Raw genomic sequence first — 22,952 nt, forward strand, 5'->3', positions numbered from 1 at the left:
ATATTGGATGTCTTGGGTACTTTATAGTAAGGAAACATTTGATAATTTTCAGTAAGTTTAAGAATATATATATGCTTTTACTTATTTAATTATTCGACTCGTAAGCCAAAGAAGATTTATGTGGAATCAACAAGATGACTTCCTTCCCAACAAAAATCAAGTGAGATTCATACTTAATCAGGTTTTAATATCACATAGCCTCACAATTAACTTTCCTATCATTCTTTTCTAAGTGTTTTAAGATTTATAAAAGTTTACCTTCATTCAAAACAGAAAAACGGATGTCATTAATTGAATAAAATGATGACCAAGTTTAAAAGTGAAAAATTCGAGTAAATTTACATGAGAATGTGAGTATCAAACCAGTATAAGAAACGAAGGAAAATTAGAGAGGAAATTATCAAAAGACGATTGATTGTATTGTGGTATCAAAGTCACTGTCGTCTTGGAAGTAACTCATCAGCAGACGACATCCTTGTTATGATCTCGTCCTCTTCGTTCTCTTCCAAGGATCTACCCATAGTTTCACGCGTGCAGAAATACGTCACCAGCACTCCAGCGATACAAACGCCTCCAAGTATCAAAAACGCGATTCTCACTCGTTTGACGTCAGGGAAAACGTCTTTGTGCTCTTCGTCGCGTTTTGTGCCCCACAAGAAACCAACAGTCCCAACAATAGCTCCAAGCTTACCGGCAGCTCCGGAAATCCCATGGCAAGTTGACCTAAACCTAGCTGGAAAAAGCTCAGCTGGGATTATAAACGTCGTCGTGTTGGGACCAAAGTTGCTGAAGAAGAAGATCAACCCGTAGATGACAACAAAGCCTTTATTACTAGTATAACCATGATCAGACCGATACCAACTGTACGGAATGCCAGCGGCTAAGTACACAACGGCCATAAAGAAAAAACCCATTATCTGAATCTTGACACGACCAACTCTGTCGATGAAATAAACCGTGAACCAGTAACCAGGGATGGTGGAGCACGCGGCTACGATGGCTGCGACCTTAGCTGCTTCGAAGGCAGAGTCGTAGACATTTGAGATACTGGCAGGTTTGTCGGATAAATTGACGATTTGAAAGAGGAGGAGGTTGCTTGTATAGAAGACAACGTCCACTAGGAACCAATTGGCTGAGGCTGCGAAGAGGTCACGGCCGTGGAGGCTGAAGAAACGGCGAGAGAAGAGTTTGTACGAGGAAGAAGAAGAACACGGTGGTTCTTCCGGTAAATCTTCTTCTACTTGAGATACTTTGCACACGGACATGACTTTTTGCATGTCTTTTTCTGCTTGGAAAGCATTTTTCTCAACTAGTGCTGTATATCTGCATGCAAATTAGTATAAATATTCAAAAATTAGTAAAAATCTTATATTATTCCTTGTAAATTATCTAAGATTTATCATTTTTATTTTCTAGTTAGTGGAGAAAGTTAAAATTACATAGTCAAACTTTTGTTAAATGTTATGTTGATTGAGAAACACATTTGGTCATTTTTATATTTTTACATTTTATAAAGATTAATACAAGTTTTAATAATAGTTTTACATTTTAATGAATTCTATATTGGTTATTTATTCTCTCCTATACTATTTTATAATTAAACCATTTTGCTATTTAAAAGAATTGATTCCATCAATAACTAAAAAAAAAAGTGGAAACAAAGAAACAAAAACTATACAAGAGATTAGTGAATGGGACCTTGCGGTTTCAGGCATGCGCATTCGCCAGTAGAACGTTAACGCAGCGGGAATAGCACCGATCATCAGAATCAACCTCCATGCAATATCAGATTCCTCTGCTCTAGTTTTCTCTGAACTCCTTTCTCCTGCGTTCTTGAACGCCGAGCATACAGACATCGTAACGGCGGAGCTCATCAAGATTCCTAGCCCCTGCATGGAGAACACGGCAGAGATAAAAGTCCCACGCGACCGTTTATTAGCGAACTCCGACATGATCGTGGCGGAGAGAGGGTAGTCTCCACCGATACCAAGCCCGAGGGCGAACCTGAAGAAGCCAAGACTCGCCATGACGCAAGACTTGCGAGTGGTGCAGACGGAGAAACCGCAGCCGAAGGAGCTCAAGACCATGATCATGAGACATATACCGTAGACACGTCTGCGTCCTAGTCGGTCGCCTAAGTAGCCGACTAAGAGCTGACCTAAGGCGGCGCCAAGAAGAGCGATGGCGTAAAAAGTGGAGAGAATAGGGGTTCCGATTGAGTCTTCGTGGTAATAGATTTCGCCGAGCATTTTCAAGACCGGAGCTATACAGAAGAGGTCATAAGCGTCGGTGAAGAGACTCATTCCGGCGATTATAATCGCCTTGAAATGGTACAACTGTATCCTCGCCACATCTAACGCTGACAACAATCTCAGCACCGCCATAGTCGATTTTATTGTTTTTTCTTTTTTTGAAAAAAATTATAGGGTTTTGTTTCCTGGTATAGTTTTTTTTTTTGAGGTGTTCGAAGATACACAAACTGAGAATAATGGAAGTCTCTTTCTCTGTTATAATTGTTGGAAACATTTTTTTAATAAACTTAATGAGCTGGCTAGAAAATTGGAAAAATATGAAAATAGTTTTTATAAACCTAATGATCAATTGCAAATTAAATGGCTTCTAAACAATTATGAAACTTTTTATATTATTTTAACCAATTTTTAAACTGCATTAGATAATTAAAAAAAAATTATTTGAACAATTTTAAAGATCGTTTATACTATCAACTAGGTATCTCATCTGCGTGTGGGTATAAGCATTTTATAATTAATGATTAGTAATTAAATTATTAATTAACAACTATAATGATAACTTATTATTTATGTTTATTTGAAATTTTTTACGTATTATAAATATTTTGAAAGTTTCTTGATACACTATATCCATTATTAATAAATAAATCTTACAAATCACTCAATATTTTCTTTTCAATTATATAAAAGTAAGATTTTACTTGATTAAATTTAGTTATGTGTTCTTCTGTTTTTATTTTTTATTTTTTTTATCAAAAGATATTTTCATATAAAAACAATATATGTATATATATATATAATTATCTTTTTAGTTATAATATATTTTTTTTAGTTTTTGGATTATTTTTTATTATTAATTTCAATCTCTTATCTAATCAAATAAATAATAAATTTTAAATTTATTTTATTTTGTGGCTAAATTATATATTTTATTCATTAATTGTATAAATGATATTAATCATTCTAACTTTTAATACGAGAGTTCGATTGTGAAAATTCACAACACTCCACAAATAATAGTGTAAATTTTTAACTATTTTTATTTTGTGATTAAGGATATTTTGAGTTATACAATAATAATGTGGGCGAGTTTTTTATTCAAAGAAGGCATGGATATGCTTTTGTGTTTCACGAGACACAACACCCTCCCTCAGTAGATTCGATTCGACATTTTGACTGCACGAGACAACACCTCCCTCAATATAAGTTCACTTGCACAACCTTTTGTTTTAGTAAATCGGATTATAAAGTCTCAGTATGTACCCCTTTTTCATTTTCTGCTCGCACGACGTGCACAACACAAAAAGGAAGTTGAAGATTTGTTTTTATAGCACTTTATAGAGGAGATATGAATGGGCAAATTCATGGAACGGATAAAATTTTCTCTTAAAAAGTATTCATTGCGACTGATGTTCGAAATATTTTTTATTTTTAAAAAATTAATAAAATAGAATATACAAATCTTATTAAAGTAATAAATTTAAATTCCTTAACTATCAAAATGGATTTAAAATCTTTTCTTCTCATTGATGAAGAAAGAAAAATTTCCATGTTTTGGAGGAATGAATTTAGAGGAAAATGAAGAAAAAATATATATATATATATATATTTGACTTTTTGAAATATATTTCTGTAAGTAGTATAAATATTTTAAAATATTATGTTACGCTTTATTTTTTCCTCTTAAGATGTCACAAATTAAAGTCATAATTCAATATGAAATGGTGACTGAAGTCATATTAAAATATACGGTGTATGATCGGATCAGGTGATCTGAAATGGACTCCTAACTTTTCATAAAACGTTTAACAATCAATTTGCTCAAACAGTGAGATCTTCATATCTAACCACTCTTTTGAGTCTAAGAACATCTTAAGAATCCTAGTTAATGAATGAAGTACAACACCCAACGAACTATGAAGTTGGAACGCGTACACCGAGCTTGACGACAACAACTTCAAAGATCCCATCAGGTCTAAACTTTGGAGAAAACAAGCGAGGATCCACTTGTCCCGGAAGGTTAAACGTGATGGAGAAAGGACCTGGTGGGCAGAGCTGCTGCACTTGCATCCTGTACAAGCATCCTGAGTCACTCGGAATAGCAATCTCGGGTACTACTCCTTGTATGCATACTCTTCCCTCCCTCTGAATCTCGCATTTGATCTTATCTGTTCCATAGATACAACAACAAGATAGCATTTAGGGGTCACAGTTATTGAACTAGAGATAAATAAATGTGAACAAAAAGCTTACTTAGATTTTTGTGAATGCCAGGGAGAGAGACTCTGAAGAGGTAGGCAATGTCGCTCTCACCAATGTCGACAAGACCAATGGGTGGCCCAGGAGAGCCTTGCTTGGCAGAGCCGGTGAAAAAGACATGAGAGATCACTTTGGAGTGATGAATCTCAGGGTTCATGGTGATGACTTCCACAAGGGATAGAATCCAAATCAACCCTATTAAGGAAGATAACAAACTATCAAATCAAATCAAACACAAGTCATGTTTAAAGAAGCCAATAAGATTGTTCTATACACAACCCAGTAAGCAAAGGTTAAAACTTTAGAATAATAAAAAAACAAAATCATATGAAGCAAGTTTAATCTCGAGCTCACTGACAAATCTCAAGCTCAATAATTTAATTGCATATTAATTTTGGGATCGTCTGATTAAAACCCTAGAAATAATCGGGCGATAAAGCGACGAACTTTATTGTCTTCCTTAGGAAGGATCTGACTTCGAAACCCAAAATCGAAGTTCTAAAAGCCCTAATCTCAATTCAGAGAGGAACTAAGAGCCCTAATCTCAATTCTAAGCTGAAAGAACCTTTTCATGGAGAAGATGAAGTCACTTCAGCAGATAATCAGCAAAGCGGAAACAAAGAAAGAGAGACGATAAAAGTTACCGTAGAGATTTCCGGTGAGTAGCTCCGGTGATGTTTGACCGCGGCTTGAGAAAGGTTTGACCGTCGTCACTCGATTACTTTTACTTAAAAGCAAGCCGGTGGTGAATTTTATCGAGGCTGGGGAGGATGAAGAAGCTAAATAACTAAGCTGGTTAAAGTAGCCTATCTAAGCAAGCCACGTGTTACGAACTTTGTTGTCTGTTGATAATAGATTTGTTTTTTATTCATTTGTCAAATATAAATTTATATTTTAATCAACTAGATACTAGGTTAAGACCCGCGTCTTGCGCATGATAAACATTCTATATAAAAATAATTTTATATATTATATGTTATTACATATTCTGAAATAATAAATATATATTCAATAATTAAAAGTCATTAACTATTACATATATAATTAAACCATGGATCACAAAATTTGAATTTGAGATTTTTAACTGTTTTAGTAATTTATAGTCATTTTTAAAAATTCAAAATAAAACATATACAAAAAATCTAAATTTCTATTATATGATTATTGTGGTTGTTTAATTTATTTTAATAGTTTAAATTAAACAAATATGATAGAAGATACACTAATTTTTATCAAATCTTTATTATTTAAAATCATTAATTGTCATATATATTTTAGCCGCATTAGGCAATTTCGTAATTTTTATTTAAGAAAATTATAAAAAACATTAATAATGAATTTATGGTTAATTTAATAAAAAAACTTATTATATAATTAGATGGACCAACTTATTTCTCTAATAATTCTAAAAATCATTCTAGTAATGACATGTGGCTACAAAAAAAGTTGTAATGCTTCTCAAATAATATATAGGGGATTTGTTTGTGTTTTGCATCTCTGGTTTATGAGCTAATACACACCATTATATTGCTTATAATAGCACTTGATTCTGAAATGTTTGTCTTAAATAAACAATTATAATAGCTCAACCAGTCATTCTAAACAATTATAATAGCTTTATTCGTTCCAAAATGGTATATGTTTTAAAATTTCCACACATATTAGAAAAAAATGTTAAGTTTTGATTATAAATTTATTGTTTTTGTGATTAGCTATTAGTCAAACAAAATTCAGTAAATACATATAATATCTTTAGAATTTACTGGTATTTCATGCATTAAAAATGTATTTTTAGAAATAATTTTTTTTCTAAAACATAGAATATTTTGAAATAGAGGGGGTATAAAATAACAACACACTCGTACAAGCTGAAGCAACCAGCTGGGTCATTCACTCATTGTCATAAGCGTGTTGCAGGTCCGTAAGTAATTATTATACTGTATCACATTTGGGATTTGAAAACCTTAAAAACATCATTTAATACAAGACAGCTTATTTAATGTTCAACCTGTAAGTTCAAGACAGCTTCACTTATAACCGCTAATGCTAATTACAATTTTTATAAGCAACCTTTTTTCCATCTTTTGTCGTTACCTGATAAACTAGAAATCGTATTGCAATTAGCATAACTTACTGGATTACACGTTAACAACTCTTTATCGTCGTGATCAATTGTCCCCACATGGTCTCGTTGGCATAGACACGTGCTTCAAATTACAATGAGGTTCTCGTGAATAACGCATATAAGTATATTAGTATATATATATACTTCATAATGTGCCATTAATACCTTAATTATATCATACCGAAAATGGAGATGAACCAAGAGGAGAACATAGGAATACAAGGCAGAGTCGTAGCCGTGACTGGTGGGTTGGGTTTAGTCGGTTCCAACGTATGCCTTGAGCTGCTCCGGCGTGGAGCTCTCCAGGTCCGCTCCTTAGACTGTCGCAAAACCTCTCCCTGGTCCGACCATCTCACAGAATCGGGCGTCCACTGCATAAACGGTATTCAAACTCTCTGAATCAACGATTCCAAGATAATGATTGTAACCATAAATGAGTTTATATTCTTGGAATCATGTTTCTAACTTGATAAGAAGTCTTCTTATATTATATTTTATTTTGAGTTATATTCATTTTCTTATATAAAATATTTTAACAATATATATACACTTTGTTCACATATGTCAGGAGATGTTGTGAGTATAGAGGACGTAGAAGAGGCTCTTGACGGAGTAGACTGTGTGATTCATCTAGCTTCGTACGGTGGTTCGGGTAAGGAAATGGTTCAGACTCGTCGGATAGAGGAGGTCAACGTCGAAGGTACTCGTAACGTTTTGGAAACCTGTGTGAAGAAAGGGATCACGAAGGTTGTGTATTTGAGCTCAAACGGTGTCGTTTTCGGTGGAAAAGAGATTGAGAATGGAGATGAAACTCTTCCTTGTTTATCTTCCAATCAATACGTCGGCCCGTATGATCAGACTAAATCTGTTGCTGAACAGTTGGTTCTCAAGAACAACGGTCGTATTGTCGAGTAAGTGCAAAAATCAAAATGATATTGCTTACTATCTTAGAAATGGTAATACTAATGTTCTATATGATTATATATGTGAATCTAGGACTAGGAGTGGGCATGGAAGTCTTTTATCTACGTGTGCGATTCGTTGTCCACTTGTTTACGGACCTGCTGAAGAGAAGTATCTTGATAGGCTAATCTCTGATGCAAGATTAGGTTTATTACTCTTCAAAATCGGCGATCCAAACTCGAAAATCGACTGGATTTATGTGGATAACATAGTACTAGCACTCATGTTAGCGACCACCGGTTTAATGTCTAAATACTCAAAAGTTGCTGGGAAGGCCTACTTTGTTTCAGATGGTAGTCCTATAAATTTCTTTGAGTTTCTCCAGCCACTACTGAAGAATTTAGATTATGACCTGCCCAAGTCATCGCTATCTATTCCACTTGCGGTTTCACTCGGAAATATATGCAAAGCTATATACATAATGCTATCTCCATTGCTGAACCAACGGTGGATTCCACAACCACTGATTCTTCCACCAGAAGTTTATAAGGTTTGTCTCGATGAGACTACATAATCTTTTTAAAAGGAAATATGGTTTTGCATGAGCTTATTATTAGGAAAAATGTAGCACATCTGAAGTTAGAAAAGTAACTAAGAGATATATAACAATTCACTTACCATCAATCGAATTTATGTTGGAAGTTCATCTAGCTTAATGTAATGTTTTTTAATGTAACAGGTGGGAGTGACTAACTACTACTCGATCCAGAAAGCCAAGGAAGAACTAGGTTACGAGCCCAAGACACATCCGGAAGAAGCCATGACCGAAACTATTACATATTTTAAAGACAAGAAGAGAAGAGAAGTGGATGGACCGAGCATTTACGCTTGGCTTTTCTGTGTGATCGGTTTGCCTAGCATTCTATCGGTTGCATGGCTACCTGATATTGGACCCATACCGTTCCTTCGAGTCATTGCACTGTTTATCTTCAGGTCTATGTTGGCATTGAGGATAGCGTCGGGGATTGTGGTGACAGCGCACGTGAGTGAAGCGTTCTATGCGTTGTGGCTTGCTAGGAGAGTGGATCCGAGGAACGCAACAGCTTGGTTTTGGCGAACGCTGCTTCTCGCTACTTTCTCCCTTCGTTTACTTTGGAAAAGAAGAGGCAAGGAAGTGGAGCAAACAGCAATAAGAGAAGGTCTTCTAACCGACTCAATGTCAGTTTAGTAACTGAAGATTCGTCATGCAGGTTCATACCATGATTCAAGTATTTTAATTTATTATTTTATCAATTAAAAAAAATTACAAGAATAATCTGCTCTTTTTTTTTTTTTTTTGTCACTGTGAATAATCTGCTCTTATTATTAAAAATTTGTGTACATATATTGTTGTGTGGAAATTAAGTCATTGTTTATGGTTCAAATCCTATATGTAGTTGTATACTTGTATGTAATGTAATGTTTTTTTTCTGACTTCTGTACTAATTTCAGTTTCTGAATAATAAAAAGAATAATGATTAATATATATTTTAAAAAAAAATATTTATAAACACTTTTTAAAGAGTTACAGTATTATACATATGAAAATCAGTCATATTTATTTTATTTATTAACTTTTTATATTTATATTGTAGAATATTACGAAACACTATATTTCGAAATTTAATAATTTAGGAAAAATATAAATAAGTAATATCTCACTCACATAGCAAATCAAAATATAATTCAGAATAAAAAAAAAAAAAGGTAGAAAGAACGAAAGACATATCTCGAAACACATGGCAGCGATTTCTCCATGGCTTTCTTCTCCGCAGAGCTTCTCGAATCCCCGCGTTTCCACTCGCTATAGTAAGATCACTACATTTCCTCAGTCTCTCTCTCTCTCTCTCTATCTGTCACTTCACCATTTCATCGACTTTCTTTCACAAAACTCATATCCTTGGAGCCATTTCTTTCCAGGTTCAAGAAGATGCACATCACTTCCTGCTGTCGTCTCTTCTCAGGAACATCATCAGATTCCGTAACACAGTGATGAACACTACTTTTCTTTATCTGGGTTTGTTCTGAAACCCATTAAAGTCTCGGCCTTTGTGTTCCTCTGTTAACAGGTGTAGAGATCAGGTTGGGATGAAGAGAAGGGAAGTCATGTTACAGCTAGCTTCCTCTGCTTTCTTCCTTCCCTTCATCGTTTCACCTGCATTTGCAGAGACAAGTATTGTTTCTTCAGAGGCTTTCCGTGTGTACACAGATGAAGCCAACAAGTTCGAGATATCTATTCCACAAGGTAAAAAAACTATATCAAAGCTCAGATACTTAAGTGATCATAACATGATTAGCTAACGTATCTTATTGCAGACTGGCAAGTAGGACAAGCAGCAGAACCTAACGGGTTCAAGTCAATCACAGCTTTCTACCCTGAAGAAACTTCATCATACAACGGTAACAAGTTTTGTTTGTTCAATAAACCATGAGTTAACTGATATGTGAACATGGTTTACGTCGTCTCAGTGAGTGTAGCGATCACTGGACTAGGTCCAGACTTCACTAGGATGGAGTCTTTTGGAAAGGTGGAAGCTTTCGCCGAAACACTGGTTGAGTTTCTCTCTCTTACACCAATCTCCTCTCTCTGTTTCTAAAACAGAGTTCTCAAATATGACATGTATGTTTATAGGTCAGTGGATTGGATAGAAGCTGGCAGAAACCAGCAGGAGTTACTGCTAAGCTAGTTGATAGCAGATCTTCCAAAGGTTAAAAGAAATAAATAAAAATCTTTAGATGTAATCTGCTTTGATTTTTGACACAAGTTTATGTATGTGAGTAGGGTTCTATTACATTGAGTATACATTGCTAAACCCTGGAGAAGCTCGTAAGCATTTGTACTCTGCGATTGGGATGACAACAAACGGTTGGTACAACCGTTTGTACACTGTCACTGGACAAGTAATTTTTGGTCCTATTCTTCTTACAACCAACCTCTATGATTAGTTTTGTTATGTATGATATGTAATGATCATCTATTGTTGTTACAGTTTACAGATGAAGAATCTGCTGATCAAAGCTCCAAGATCCAGAAGGTAAGAAGTGAAAACACAACAACAATGAATGATCTTACACCAAAACCTGTTTGCTTATGACTCTTTTTTTCTCTGCTTTTTGCAGGCAGTCAAGTCTTTCAAATTCATATGAGAATGTCATTCATTACAATCACCGGAACCAAATTGATCAAACATTTTGTTTATCACACTTTTTTCAATCAAATTCTGAGATAAAAACTAACTCCATACTTTGAAGTAAGCTTTTGATAACAATCATTCATCAGTGTGTTCAGACAATGGAAGAAACAGACAAACCCTACACAATTAAAGGATATATAAACATGCTTTACTTACAATGCAGGACTTGGGACATATACCTATGAATGTTTACTCACTACACTCCTATACCTGAAGAAAGTGTAGTGGTATTACGACCTTAGGCTAAAAAAAAGAATCAGATTTTGATTCTAGTATGTATATGCTTGTGTATCTGTGTATATATATATGCATATAGTACACCAGCTTATTACCAACGGTTACCCCTCCTTAGGAAAACCGTTATAGAGCCTGCAAACTCAAACCCAGCTTGAGCCAGCAGCATCTTTTGCACATTGATGGATGAGTAAGAAAACTGAAGCCACAAACCCTGAGACTCCCACTTTCCTTTTTCTTTCTGCGCCCTTCCAGTGAGAGCAAAGACTATTTTATATAACCTGTAAACGCATAATAAGATCTTGGCGTAAATAATGATGATGCTAGTTAACAGTAGTGTCTGATAAAGAACACAAACCTTTCAGATGCAAGATAAATAACTTGACGACTTAAAATAAACAGGAAGCTTCTGTTGCCACATTGAATAGCAGTTTCGCTACTCCTTTCTCCTCAGTCTTCACCTTGTTGTTTGGTCAGAACTGCTACTCTGCATAAACTGAGGGGGATGGACAATGATATGGGACTGTGCTGGAGCAGGACCTGACAAACATTCAAACAAGAGCATCACCTAAGAGCAAGTACTTTGAGATTTGATCATAAGCTAATGATGCTTGAGAGAGTAAACACACACCTGGAGGGTACGGAGCTTGAAGAGCAGGCATGGATGAAGTAGTCATGGCACTAACAGTGGATCCACCAAGTTGCAGGACATGGCTACCTGGAACCGAGTACCCTTGAAGTGCTGTATAGCTCTGGCCACTGGGAACAGTCTGATTAAATTGTCCGTATTGATAAACTGGTGTGTTAACTGCCCCAGGTACTCCGTAGACCTGAAGGTACTGCTGACCCATGTATGGACCATATAACCCCTAAACCATCAAGTAAGACAAAGTTACAAGGGATTTAACTAGGAAGAGAGATAACAGCAAGTGTTTTTTAGCAATTTTTCAACCTGTGACTGTGAGTACATGTACTCAGGTCCATATGCAGCCACCCTAAGAGAGAGAGAGAGAATAAAACAAATATTAGTAACAAGACACTAGAGCAATGTGTGAGATTAGAGTTGCATGACTGACCCATAAGGATACACAACTCCTTGCTGGTAGTTATATGGAAGTGGTTGCTGATAAGGATAGTTTCCAAAAGGTGGACCACGAGGACCCTGCACGTTTCCAATGTAGGGGGAAGCAGGTCTTAAGCGTCCTAACCAAACAAAATCCACCAAATGCACTACATGTAAATCTACAACAGCAATGATCCACTACGAGCCAGACTCAATGAGTGAAAGGGCAAACTGACCAGGCATGTTAGGTATCAATGCATAGGGCAACGGAGGGCGAGGTCTACCAAGTGAAGCAAGATTACAGTTCGCACGTCTACCATCTATAACTGGAGTTGGGTCAGCACAAGCTCTCCTAGCAGCTTCTGGATCTCTAAAAGTCACCTAAAATCCCTCCATATGAGACCAGAAACAGAACACTTTTGAGTCATTACAAAGTCCAAACTGAAAGACATTCAAATAAAGTAACTTTCTATGTCCTGTAATAATTCACACGATCCTCAATCAACATTTAGCATCTATAGACAGAGGAAGATTGAGGGTGGAGAGGAGAGAGAGAGAGACTCACAAAGCCGTATCCTTTGGATCGGCCGGTGTTCTTATCAGCAATGACGACGGCCTCAAGGATATCACCAAACTGCTCGAAATGGCGACGAAGGGCTTCACTCTGAGTCTCCCAAGCGAGGCCACCGACGAATACCTTAGTGAAAGTCGTATCTCCGAAAGGCGAGTTCAAGTAGTGAAACCCAGAACCAGGAACCGGTTGATACGCCATCAGAGAGAGAAGAATCAAAATAAAAATGGAAACTTTAAGTGAATTATAGAACAAAGGATCAAACTTTAAGTGGAGACCGAGTAAACCCAGAAAGGGGGAGATTGATTCTAGGGTTTACTCGGAGATGGTGAGGGAGAGAAGAAAAAAAAAAACTAAAAGATGAGTGATTGGCTACTAATAATGACGAAAGGAGGAAAAGAGATCAATTTTCCCGGGAAAAACGAAAAAAAAAAGCAAAAGCAGAGTAGTGTGGGTTCTGTGATGGGCCAGACAAGATGACAAAGTCGGTCGGTGTAATTAGGGTTTCTGTTACTGGAAAAAAAAATCAGACAATAGAAAGAGGGAATTAAAGTAAAATACAGAGGTGGTGATGATGATGATGAATTGATTCGAGGAAAAGGAGGTTTCGTTTGGGGAATTCCATTGATGATGATGAACGAGTTGTTGATGACGATGGTGCGTGATTTGTTGAAGAGGAAAGAGAGAGAGATTAGAGAGATACCTTTTGTTTTTGGGCCAGTGTAAATGACATGGGGCCCGTTAATTTATTCTTTTAATTATGTAATTAACGTTGCAATTATCGATATCTGTCTTGTCTTTATCCGTTTACACATAATGTGAACTTATGTTTTGTCCGAAGGGAAAAAATAAAAATAAGTATCTTACTTTATTTTTTTGTTGATTATTATCCTTTAGAATTGAAATTATAACGAGACGAAGAAACATTTAAATCATTTTCGGATGGTGTAGATGAAACCTCGTCCTCGGTGAATCCCAAATCAGTGGCTAGGGATTCTTATGCTAGTGACAGTTGTGGTCCATTGTCAACTATATTAAGATGCTTATAACGACATAATTAAATTTGATTTTGTTTTCTTTTTTACCAAAGAAGAACATATAGAAAATAGTAGACTTTTTTTTTTTTATTTTTTTTTTGTAACTGAGAAAATAGTAGACTTGAGGATGTGAAAAAAGCATTTTCATGGAATCACTTTTTATTTCAAGAGTAAAATATAACTGAACAAGTGAAGAAGTGAAGAAGATGAAGCCTCTCTTCCTTTCACTATGCTTATTGCTTTGGAAGATCACCAGTAGCTTCAAAGCTCACAACAGAGTCGTCAATGGTTTCTTCTAATGACCTAAACTTCCACCCCAGTTTCTCCAACTTCTCTGAACTTATTCGAAGTATGTTCTCATTCACTTGCTTCTCCTTTCTCTCGCTGAAACTGCCATTATATACACATTTTGATCAAATCAGACCAGAGATCTCAAGATTTGTGAAATTAATTAATCCGTTGGTTGGTTTACCTTTTGGGGAAGTTGCGTTTAGGATACATATTCATCAGCTTCTCCATAAGATCATTGTTGTGAAGTGAATGAGAGTTGCATATGTATCTTCCTTTTGCTTCTTGATTTTCATACACCAGCAAAAGCGCATCAGCGACATCACGCACATCCACAAGGTAGAGTTGGTCACTCAACAAGGATATTACACCGCCTGATACCACACCAGTTCATCAAATACTTTCAAGAACATGAGTTAAGTAAAATCAAGTACTATATGTAATTAGAGAAAAAATATGATTACATCACCTTTTATAAAATTTAGTAGTCCCAAGCTACTAGAGTTAAGCGTGGACTGAAGCCTAGGGCCTATGACGACCGAGGGACAGACCGTAACAACATCAGCTGAGCTTGTTCTGCTCCACTCTATAGCTTCACGTTCCATTAAGGTTTTGGCAAGAAAGTAATATGACCAATAACCCTGAGATTTTTTATTTATTTATAAGAAAAACAATAACCCTGAGATCCTCACATTTTGCACCATGGAAAAAGAACAAGATATTTTGAATACTGAACTTACACAAGCACGAACACTTCGTTAATCCAAAGAACATATAAACTTGTGTTGACTAAACTAAATTAGATATAATTAGTTAAACCGTGGAGCTTAATGTGTCTTTTGTTTTTCATTGGACCAACCAAACCGTGAAACTTCGGTGATAGAAGTAGAGGTTACATTACCTCACGTGAATAAAGGTATTGAGTGTCTGACCAACAACTCTCGTCCACATCAACATCTCTAGGCCACTTTGGGTTGTAAACAACAGCAGCAATTGATGATACAACCACAACTTTCTTCACTTTAGCTTCTGTGCACGCTTCTAGAACATTTTTGGTGCCAGTGAGAGCTGGTTTAATAAGTTGTTCCTGAATGTTTTAGACCCAAAACCGATCTTTAAAGTGATTTAAGAAAGAAACAAAGAAAAGAGGATGCAAAACTCAAGCACTTGCCTCAGTAAGAGGAACATCTTCAAAAGGCACAGGAGCAGCAATATGGAAAACACCATAACAACCAGAAATGGCTGAAGAAAGACCTTCATAGTCAAACAAATCTGCCTTGAAAAGCTTAAGATTCTTTGAAGCGTTATCTAACTTCTTCAAATGGTCGTTCTTTCGATCACCTGAGAACAAATCAATAATCAATGAAGAAAACAGAGAAAGTTACAAAGTCTCCTCCAAAGTAAACATAGAAAAGATGAGATAAATTATTTTGGGTTGTTGCTTCCTGCTTACTAGGATCTCGAACAGTTCCATGGACAGTGTAGCCACGGGAGAGAAGAGACTTGACGAGCCACGAAGCGATATATCCTCCTGAACCAGTAACACATATCCTCTGCTTTTCAGCCATTGACGCCCCTCTCTCTCTTTAAGCAACTTTAAGAATGTTCTTTGGAGTGAACGAAAATAGAAAAAGGTTCGCAACTATTTATACACAAGTCATATCAGACTTTAACCAACTTCTTTAACTGTAAAAGCGTAGAATTATGAGGGATTAAGCTGGATAAAGATTGCAGTTCATATTTACAAACATTAAAATGAAATAATTTTTTGAAAGAAAATTTTGAAATTATACTAAGCATTTCTTAAGGTTTGTATATATATTTTCAGTTATTTATTCATCTGTTTTTTTTTTGCATTTTTGAGAATCTTAAAAATGAAAAGTATGAAGAGGGGAAAACATCCTTTGCATGTGAGAAAAAGTATGTAGGATTAAAAAGACTTTTGAATTTTATCATCCACATTTCTCCGAGTGATAGACTTTTATTTGAGAAAAATCAAAACAGAAAAAATACTTTGCATTTTATTATGGATCTCTTTCTCAGAATAGTCTTTTAGCAGCCAGTATGGATCTCTGACTACTTTTCTTTCTCTAACACTATTGGCCAGAAAAGTCGGCAAATGTTAAAAATAAAATCAAAAGGAGAAGAAGACGTGCCTTTGGCTCTTTATAAGAAGACAAGTTGGTAGAAACTGAGGAGCTATAAACGCTGCCACGAGACACAAAACTACTGATATAATCACTGACCAGCTTGAGCTAGGTTAGGTATGCGTATACCCATGAGTTGTTCTTCACACACTGTTTTTAGTTACCATAGAGTTTTAGACATGGAAGAGGACACATAGATGCAAAGATCTAAGGTAGGTGCTTGTCTATGTTGTAAGTGATGAAAATTCTTTCTTAGGATTTTTGGTGTTGCACGATCCCCTCTGGTACAAATCTTTCTTCCAAGTTGAAGGAATCAACATAAGCTATACTCTTGGTGGCAACATCTCAATGCTTACTAACCTTCTCATTTGGTTTAGCTTAAAACCACTTCACAATGTTCTTTAGTAGTTGCAGCTAAAACTGAGCGGGTATCTATTAAAAACATAGGAACATCAGATTACAATTCACTTTAAAGAAAGTCGATTAAAGGGATGAAATAATAAAAAAAAGACTCAACACAACCGGAGAACCTGATTGCAATGGGAGAGACCCTCTCTACAATTATTTTTCAATATACAAAGCTTTCATTTCAAACCTAACGTCAAGTAATAACATTAACACAACAATAACTTAGCCTCAGACTGTGGAAACAACGGTGACAATTGGAAGGTTGAGAAGTGTCAAGAACACTAACATGTTCACGTGACCCATACAAGGCAAACCATTTTCCAAGACATAACAGTAAGCAGCACAATGACTCTTGTCCGTTTCCAAGTAAATATTCAGAAACCTGAAATAAATGTAGAAGATTCTCAGAGTAAACCTTTACTAAAAACGAGGACATTTGTTACAAAATAATGAGAATCAAACCCAAAATAAGACATATATAGCACAAGTTCTCTTGAATGTTTTTACAAACACAGATCATTGAAACGGCAACATTCTGGGGTTGTTTTAACTTTTAAGTAACTTGACTGAACTTTAATTACGTATAAGAAGACATGCTACAGGACAAAAGAGGACCACATTTGACACAAGTATAGAGAGTAGCAAAGTTAGCCTAGGAATCAGTAAGAAGCTGAGAGAGAGAGTCCATACTCCATACCCATACGTCAATCATTCCTTCAGGTGATAGATTGATGATATGAATAATGAAGTGAGGAAGACTAAATAAGAATCTTCTTTGTGCCTAAACGACAGCGTTTTGGTAGACACGGATTATCCGTAGTTTGGTATTAGTCCAAATAAAACACATCATCAAGCTTATCGACATTAACAAAAGAAAAGATTTGTACGTTTGTGCGAAGGAATCTGAAAATATAAAACCAAAATATACTAATATAAGAGTAATTAAAAGGTTTTAATAGTGTTTTGTTATTTATTTAACTTAAGGGAGGTTGATTTAATTTGTCTGCTTACTTCGAGCAAGGTCTAGACGTCTAGTGTCGACCAGATCGTTGAACGTGACACAATGTGGCCTCCACTGCTTCAGTACAAATCAACTATCCTTATTTTATTTTTAGAATTATCTAGTTTATGCTGCTGTCATTTACATTTTCTTTTCCGTATTATTAAATACTTTTTACTTCATTATTCTTACATTATTTTGAGACATCACATGTCTGATAAATAGCTTATACCATAATCCAAGGAATATTTCATTTGTTTGTAAATTACATTTCCTAAGATTAATTATCAAAATAAAATTTTGTTTCAGAAAGCCATGCATGTTTACAACGTGTAAGATAATTTTTAAAAACAAAATTCCATATATTATGCAAACTCAAATGGATTAATATATATACCAAGTCTGGAACCCGTTGTGAATAAAACTAATGAAACGTTCGTGGTCTACAAATTTAAAGTCAACAAGTTCAAATATATATAGGTTTATTGTTTCCAGATAATAAAATATAAAATTTATTAAAATTCTAAAGCCATTCAAGAGTTTGATATCTTTTATATATTTCTTACAAAAATAAACAGTGTATTTAAAAATGTTGGTTGAAAATAATTTTATCAAAAGTGAATGTTAATGTGATAATAATCATTCTAAAATAAAATTGTTTTGAATCGTTCGAGCTACGGCCATCGTCGATTAAAATAGAGTGAAAAAGCAATTTCTTTGGATGTCTTCGACGGGTTATATAATTCGGTTCAAGTAGACGGTTTTTAGACGATAAACGAGTTTTTTTCAAGGGCATCCGGATATAAGGGCATCTAAAATAAAATTACTTTGATTCAACTTTTTCATTTTAAGAAAAACGAGGAAAAAATAAATATTTACAACACCACATAGAAAACTTTTTATGATTCAGTTATTCAACGTTATAAACTTTTACTTTTTCGGTTATATCCTTCAAATGACAACTAATTTTATTTGAATTTTATTCTTCATTTACATTTTCTTTTCCGTATTATTACTCACTTTATACTTCATTATTCTTACATAATTTTGAGACATCACATGTTTGCGAAATAGCTTATACCATAATTCAAGCAATATTTCATTTGTTTGTAAATTACATTTCCTAAGAATATTTGTCAATATAAATTTCTGTTTCCGAAAACCATGCATGTTTACAACGTGTAAATACTTCCAAAAAAAACTAAAATTCCATATATTATGCAAACTCAAATGGATTTATACATACTAAGTTTGAAACCGATTGTGAATAAAACTAATGAACGTTCGTGGTCTACAAATTTTAAAGTTCTAATATATTTAGGTTTATTGTTTTCAAATAATAAAATATAATTTTTTTAAAAAAATTATCTTATAAATTTTAAAGCCATTCAAGAGTTTGATATCTTCTATATATATTTATAAATAAACAAAGTTGGATATAATTTTATTAAAAATGAATGTTAATGTGATAATAGTCATTTGTAATAAAATTACTTTAATTCAACTTTTTCAGTTTAAGAAAAATCAGGAAAACATTTTAGCAAAAAAAAAGAGGAAAACAAATATTTACAGCACCACACATACAAAACTTTTTATGATTCAGTTATTCAACGTTATTAACTTTGAATTTTTTCGGTTATATCCTTCAAATGACAACTAATTTTATTTGAATTTTATTCTTCATTTGAATAAAAAAAGCCTAATAATAGACGAACTAGGAGGAAAACAAAAAAAAACAATTGAGGTGTCGAAACGGAAAAGCGTGTTCTCCCGCTATAAAACACGCTAGTCTCTCTCACCCCTTCCTTTCCTCTCCACACTTATCACGCCACCTCACCACACCACACCCCCCTCTCGCTTTGGTTTGGATATTCATTAATTAATGGATATCCGACGGAGACCTCCTAAACCGCCGGTTAACCCCAACCGGTTCCTCGATAACCGCTCTCCTCCTCCTCCTCCTTCCTCCGATGACGACATCGATCGCAACCGTTCTCCGAAAGCCTCCGACGCGCTGCCGCTCCCTCTGTACCTCACGAACGCCGTCTTCTTCACCCTCTTCTTCTCCGTCGCCTACTACCTCCTCCACCGCTGGCGCGACAAGATCCGCTACAACACCCCTCTCCACGTCGTCACCATCACCGAGCTCGGCGCCATCGTCGCCCTCATCGCCTCCTTCATCTACCTCCTCGGCTTCTTCGGCATCGATTTCGTCCAGTCCTTCATCTCACGCGCCGACTCCAACGACTCCGATCGAGATTACCTCGTGAACGACGACCACCACCGCCTCGTCACGTGCCCCCCTCCGATCGTCGCCAAGCTGCCGAATCCGGAGCCTCCTCTCCCGGAGGAAGACGAGGAGATCGTGAAATCGGTGCTCGACGGGGTCGTCCCTTCGTACGCGCTCGAATCTCGCCTCGGGGATTGCAAACGCGCGGCGTCGATAAGGAGAGAAGCGTTGCAGAGGATGACCGGGAGGTCGATTGAAGGATTGCCGTTGGATGGATTCGATTACGATTCGATCTTGGGGCAATGCTGCGAGATGCCTGTGGGATACGTGCAGATCCCCGTGGGGATCGCTGGACCGTTGCTGCTCGACGGTTACGAGTACTCTGTTCCCATGGCGACGACGGAAGGGTGTTTGGTGGCGAGTACTAACAGAGGGTGCAAGGCTATGTATGTATCCGGTGGTGCGACGAGTACTGTGCTTAAGGATGGGATGACGAGAGCGCCTGTTGTGAGGTTTGCTTCGGCGAGGAGAGCTTCTGAGCTTAAGTTTTTCTTGGAGAGTCCTGAGAACTTTGAGACTCTGGCTGTTGTTTTCAACAGGTACAATTGCATGGGAACTGTTTATGGTGTGATTAGGGACTAAAGAGGTGATTTTGTGGTTTGCAGGTCGAGTAGATTTGCGAGGCTGCAGAGTGTTATGTGCACGCTCGCGGGGAAGAATGCTTATGTGAGGTTCAGTTGTAGTACTGGTGATGCTATGGGGATGAACATGGTATCCAAAGGTGTTCAGAATGTTCTTGAGTTTCTTACTGAAGATTTTCCTGATATGGATGTCATTGGAATCTCTGGTGAGTCCTGTTTAATGTTGTCTTGTGGATCTCTGAGAGCGAAAGATTTGATCTTTTTGATTGTTTAGGTAACTTTTGTTCGGACAAGAAGCCTGCTGCTGTGAACTGGATAGAGGGACGTGGCAAATCGGTTGTGTGCGAGGCGGTGATCAGAGGAGAGACCGTGAACAAGGTGTTGAAGACGAGCGTGGCTTCTTTGGTGGAGCTCAATATGCTCAAGAACCTCACGGGGTCTGCTATTGCAGGGTCTCTAGGTGGATTCAACGCTCACGCCAGCAACATTGTTTCTGCTGTGTTCTTAGCGACTGGTCAGGATCCAGCTCAAAACGTGGAGAGCTCTCAGTGCATCACAATGATGGAAGCTATTAATGACGGGAAAGATATTCATATCTCTGTTACTATGCCGTCTATTGAGGTAAGTTTATCAAATCAAAACTCATTTTTTGAGGTTCTTTAATTAATAATTAATGGTTTGGTTATGGTTGGATTATTCAGGTGGGGACAGTGGGAGGAGGAACACAGCTTGCGTCTCAATCTGCGTGTCTGAACCTGCTCGGAGTTAAAGGAGCGAGCAAGGAGGCGCCGGGGATGAACTCAAGGAGGCTAGCGACGATAGTGGCCGGAGCAGTTTTGGCGGGAGAGTTATCACTAATGTCAGCAATAGCAGCTGGACAACTTGTGAAGAGTCACATGAAATACAATAGATCCAGCAGAGACATCACTGGAGCAACGACGACGACGACAACATGATCTGAACCATCATCATCATCCATCATCATCTCTGTCTGGCCCAAAACTCGAAGGAGGACAAAAATGTAAAGAAGGCAGGCTTTTTACAACTCAACTCTCTGGTGGACACACTAAGCCATGTGCGTGCCCTTGTCTTCTTTTGTTCAATAAAAATTAAAATTGTTTTTTGTTTTTGTTTGACTTTTAAACTTCTTTTTTTTTTGTGGGGATTAAGAGGGAGAGAATTGTGATTGTCATTTTCTCCTTCTTTTTCTCTCACTCATGGATAATTCATGTTCTATTTGATCTGTCTAAGCTTTGTCTTGTGTTTGTTAGCAAGTGTTGTGTCTTGTCTATATGATGATGGAAAACATGTATGCAGTTGCGTTTAAGGATATGAGTGCGTACTTGCTGTGATTTTGTCTCTGTTTGTTTCATTTATTTTTTCTTATTATATAACTACAAAATATATGTGTGTTGGGACATCTCTCTCTTGTAGTAGTTGGTAAGTGGTAAGAAGATACGAATCTTCTTTCCTCCAGAAGACTCATCCACCTATATAATATTCCCATCTTTGGGTCGACACTTGACCCTCTAGCATTGATAAAGAGAAAAAAAAATACTAAAAGAAAGAGTTTCTTTTGTGGTCCACTAGGTCAAATGATCAATAGCTTTTTATATTAGGTTCCATGACTGCGATTCAGATTTTATATTTTCAAAAAGTGACTGTATTGGTCTTCAAATATAAACAAGTAGAGTTTGTTTCTACACGGCCATGATGAGAGTCGTCAAAACTCAATTAGGATTGGATATCAGTATCGTTTTAAGTGGGTATTGGGTCACTCTTAGTACTCATGGGCCGGACTGTTTCGTTAACGTATGTCTCTGTGTAAGTCTTTTACCTGGGCCCAAATTCTCGACAATAACTTACAAAAGTCCATAATGATTTTATAGGTCAACACGTGGGCCTTCTTTTCTCGAGCCACTTTGGTAATAGGCGCATATCCTTCTCCTCTATGTAGAAGTTTATATACACGTAACTCAGCTATTTATATATGAAGGCTTTGTAATTGGTATACAATATGAAGTTAGTTTCTTACGAAAATACATTTTTTTCCGTCTAAGACTTCTTTTATTCAATATTGCTACCAAAAACAATAACATAACAACTGATATACTATGTCACATCAAAAAACTCAAAACAAACTCTTGATAAAATAATCTAACTTGACAGAAAATATCATATGACAGAGAGAAATCAATGATGAAATCCAGTTCGAATATTGGTGGATGACAATGTAACATTGATATCAACCTGGTCTTGTTTATTCACTATCCAATGTTTTGTATTATTTTACTTTATCTTTCGCCAAGATTGTTAAAATCTGAATGATTAAATACAAAAAAACAAAGGCATGTTGATGAAAAACAATTCGAGAAAAGCACTAAAACTCAATGGAGTTTACTTTTTTCGATATTAAAGAGAATACATTAGTAAAGAAAAGACATGATAATTGGTGGATGGGGTTACTGGGTTAGTGGGATCACAACAAGTCGCCAAAGTTATATGAAATGATGAGAAAGTGTATAGTCCAAAATGCTGTCCCCTAATATTCTTGCTTACTT

General features: G+C 36.2%; 7 protein-coding genes across 8 annotated transcripts; 3 read left to right on the plus strand and 4 right to left on the minus strand.

Annotated features, from left to right (window-relative positions):
- Positions 1 to 38: 38 nt before the first annotated feature.
- LOC106421565 (probable inorganic phosphate transporter 1-9) lies at positions 39 to 2,877 on the minus strand. Its single transcript, XM_013862398.3, has 2 exons — positions 1,699 to 2,877; positions 39 to 1,323 (listed from the first exon to the last, which is right to left on the minus strand). Exons 1-2 carry the CDS (start codon positions 2,382 to 2,384, stop codon positions 435 to 437), a joined length of 1,575 nt encoding a protein of 524 aa, XP_013717852.1. The 5' UTR covers positions 2,385 to 2,877; the 3' UTR covers positions 39 to 434.
- Positions 2,878 to 4,021: 1,144 nt separating this feature from the next.
- Positions 4,022 to 5,302, minus strand: LOC106421571 (increased DNA methylation 3). Its single transcript, XM_013862402.3, has 3 exons — positions 5,156 to 5,302; positions 4,506 to 4,706; positions 4,022 to 4,420 (listed from the first exon to the last, which is right to left on the minus strand). Exons 2-3 carry the CDS (start codon positions 4,666 to 4,668, stop codon positions 4,167 to 4,169), a joined length of 417 nt encoding a protein of 138 aa, XP_013717856.1. The 5' UTR covers positions 4,669 to 4,706; positions 5,156 to 5,302; the 3' UTR covers positions 4,022 to 4,166.
- Positions 5,303 to 6,709: 1,407 nt separating this feature from the next.
- LOC106421600 (short-chain dehydrogenase/reductase family 42E member 1-like) lies at positions 6,710 to 8,789 on the plus strand. The gene is made up of 4 exons (XM_013862428.3): positions 6,710 to 7,018; positions 7,205 to 7,547; positions 7,633 to 8,089; positions 8,279 to 8,789. The coding sequence occupies exons 1-4, from the start codon at positions 6,823 to 6,825 to the stop codon at positions 8,765 to 8,767; spliced, it is 1,485 nt and encodes a 494-aa protein (XP_013717882.1). The 5' UTR covers positions 6,710 to 6,822; the 3' UTR covers positions 8,768 to 8,789.
- A 445-nt stretch (positions 8,790 to 9,234) lies between these two features.
- Positions 9,235 to 10,850, plus strand: LOC106421668 (psbP domain-containing protein 3, chloroplastic). Its single transcript, XM_013862508.3, has 9 exons — positions 9,235 to 9,387; positions 9,499 to 9,559; positions 9,648 to 9,823; positions 9,895 to 9,978; positions 10,048 to 10,130; positions 10,211 to 10,286; positions 10,361 to 10,479; positions 10,569 to 10,613; positions 10,699 to 10,850. Exons 1-9 carry the CDS (start codon positions 9,318 to 9,320, stop codon positions 10,723 to 10,725), a joined length of 741 nt encoding a protein of 246 aa, XP_013717962.1. The 5' UTR covers positions 9,235 to 9,317; the 3' UTR covers positions 10,726 to 10,850.
- On the minus strand, positions 10,798 to 13,349 carry LOC106421667 (RNA-binding protein 24-B). The gene is made up of 7 exons (XM_013862507.3): positions 12,635 to 13,349; positions 12,306 to 12,450; positions 12,083 to 12,209; positions 11,959 to 12,001; positions 11,638 to 11,875; positions 11,365 to 11,546; positions 10,798 to 11,287 (listed from the first exon to the last, which is right to left on the minus strand). The coding sequence occupies exons 1-6, from the start codon at positions 12,839 to 12,841 to the stop codon at positions 11,464 to 11,466; spliced, it is 843 nt and encodes a 280-aa protein (XP_013717961.1). The 5' UTR covers positions 12,842 to 13,349; the 3' UTR covers positions 10,798 to 11,287; positions 11,365 to 11,463.
- Positions 13,350 to 13,818: 469 nt separating this feature from the next.
- Positions 13,819 to 15,629, minus strand: LOC106421539 (cinnamoyl-CoA reductase 1). Its single transcript, XM_013862370.3, has 6 exons — positions 15,419 to 15,629; positions 15,137 to 15,306; positions 14,867 to 15,052; positions 14,435 to 14,606; positions 14,150 to 14,339; positions 13,819 to 14,067 (listed from the first exon to the last, which is right to left on the minus strand). Exons 1-6 carry the CDS (start codon positions 15,531 to 15,533, stop codon positions 13,911 to 13,913), a joined length of 990 nt encoding a protein of 329 aa, XP_013717824.1. The 5' UTR covers positions 15,534 to 15,629; the 3' UTR covers positions 13,819 to 13,910.
- A 3,684-nt stretch (positions 15,630 to 19,313) lies between these two features.
- On the plus strand, positions 19,314 to 21,743 carry LOC106421619 (3-hydroxy-3-methylglutaryl-coenzyme A reductase 1). 2 transcript variants are annotated; one of them, XR_007314747.1, is made up of 5 exons: positions 19,314 to 20,349; positions 20,416 to 20,597; positions 20,666 to 21,012; positions 21,093 to 21,535; positions 21,591 to 21,743. XR_007314747.1 is itself a non-coding variant. In XM_013862448.3 (4 exons), exons 1-4 carry the CDS (start codon positions 19,403 to 19,405, stop codon positions 21,345 to 21,347), a joined length of 1,731 nt encoding a protein of 576 aa, XP_013717902.2. In that variant the 5' UTR covers positions 19,314 to 19,402; the 3' UTR covers positions 21,348 to 21,743. The 2 variants fall into 2 exon arrangements, 1 of the variants encoding a protein (XP_013717902.2); XM_013862448.3 differs by having other exon boundaries at positions 21,093 to 21,743.
- The last annotated feature ends 1,209 nt before the right edge of the window (positions 21,744 to 22,952 follow it).

Source organism: Brassica napus, chromosome A7 (genome assembly GCF_020379485.1).
Source record: "Brassica napus cultivar Da-Ae chromosome A7, Da-Ae, whole genome shotgun sequence".
Taxonomy (NCBI): domain Eukaryota; kingdom Viridiplantae; phylum Streptophyta; class Magnoliopsida; order Brassicales; family Brassicaceae; genus Brassica; species Brassica napus.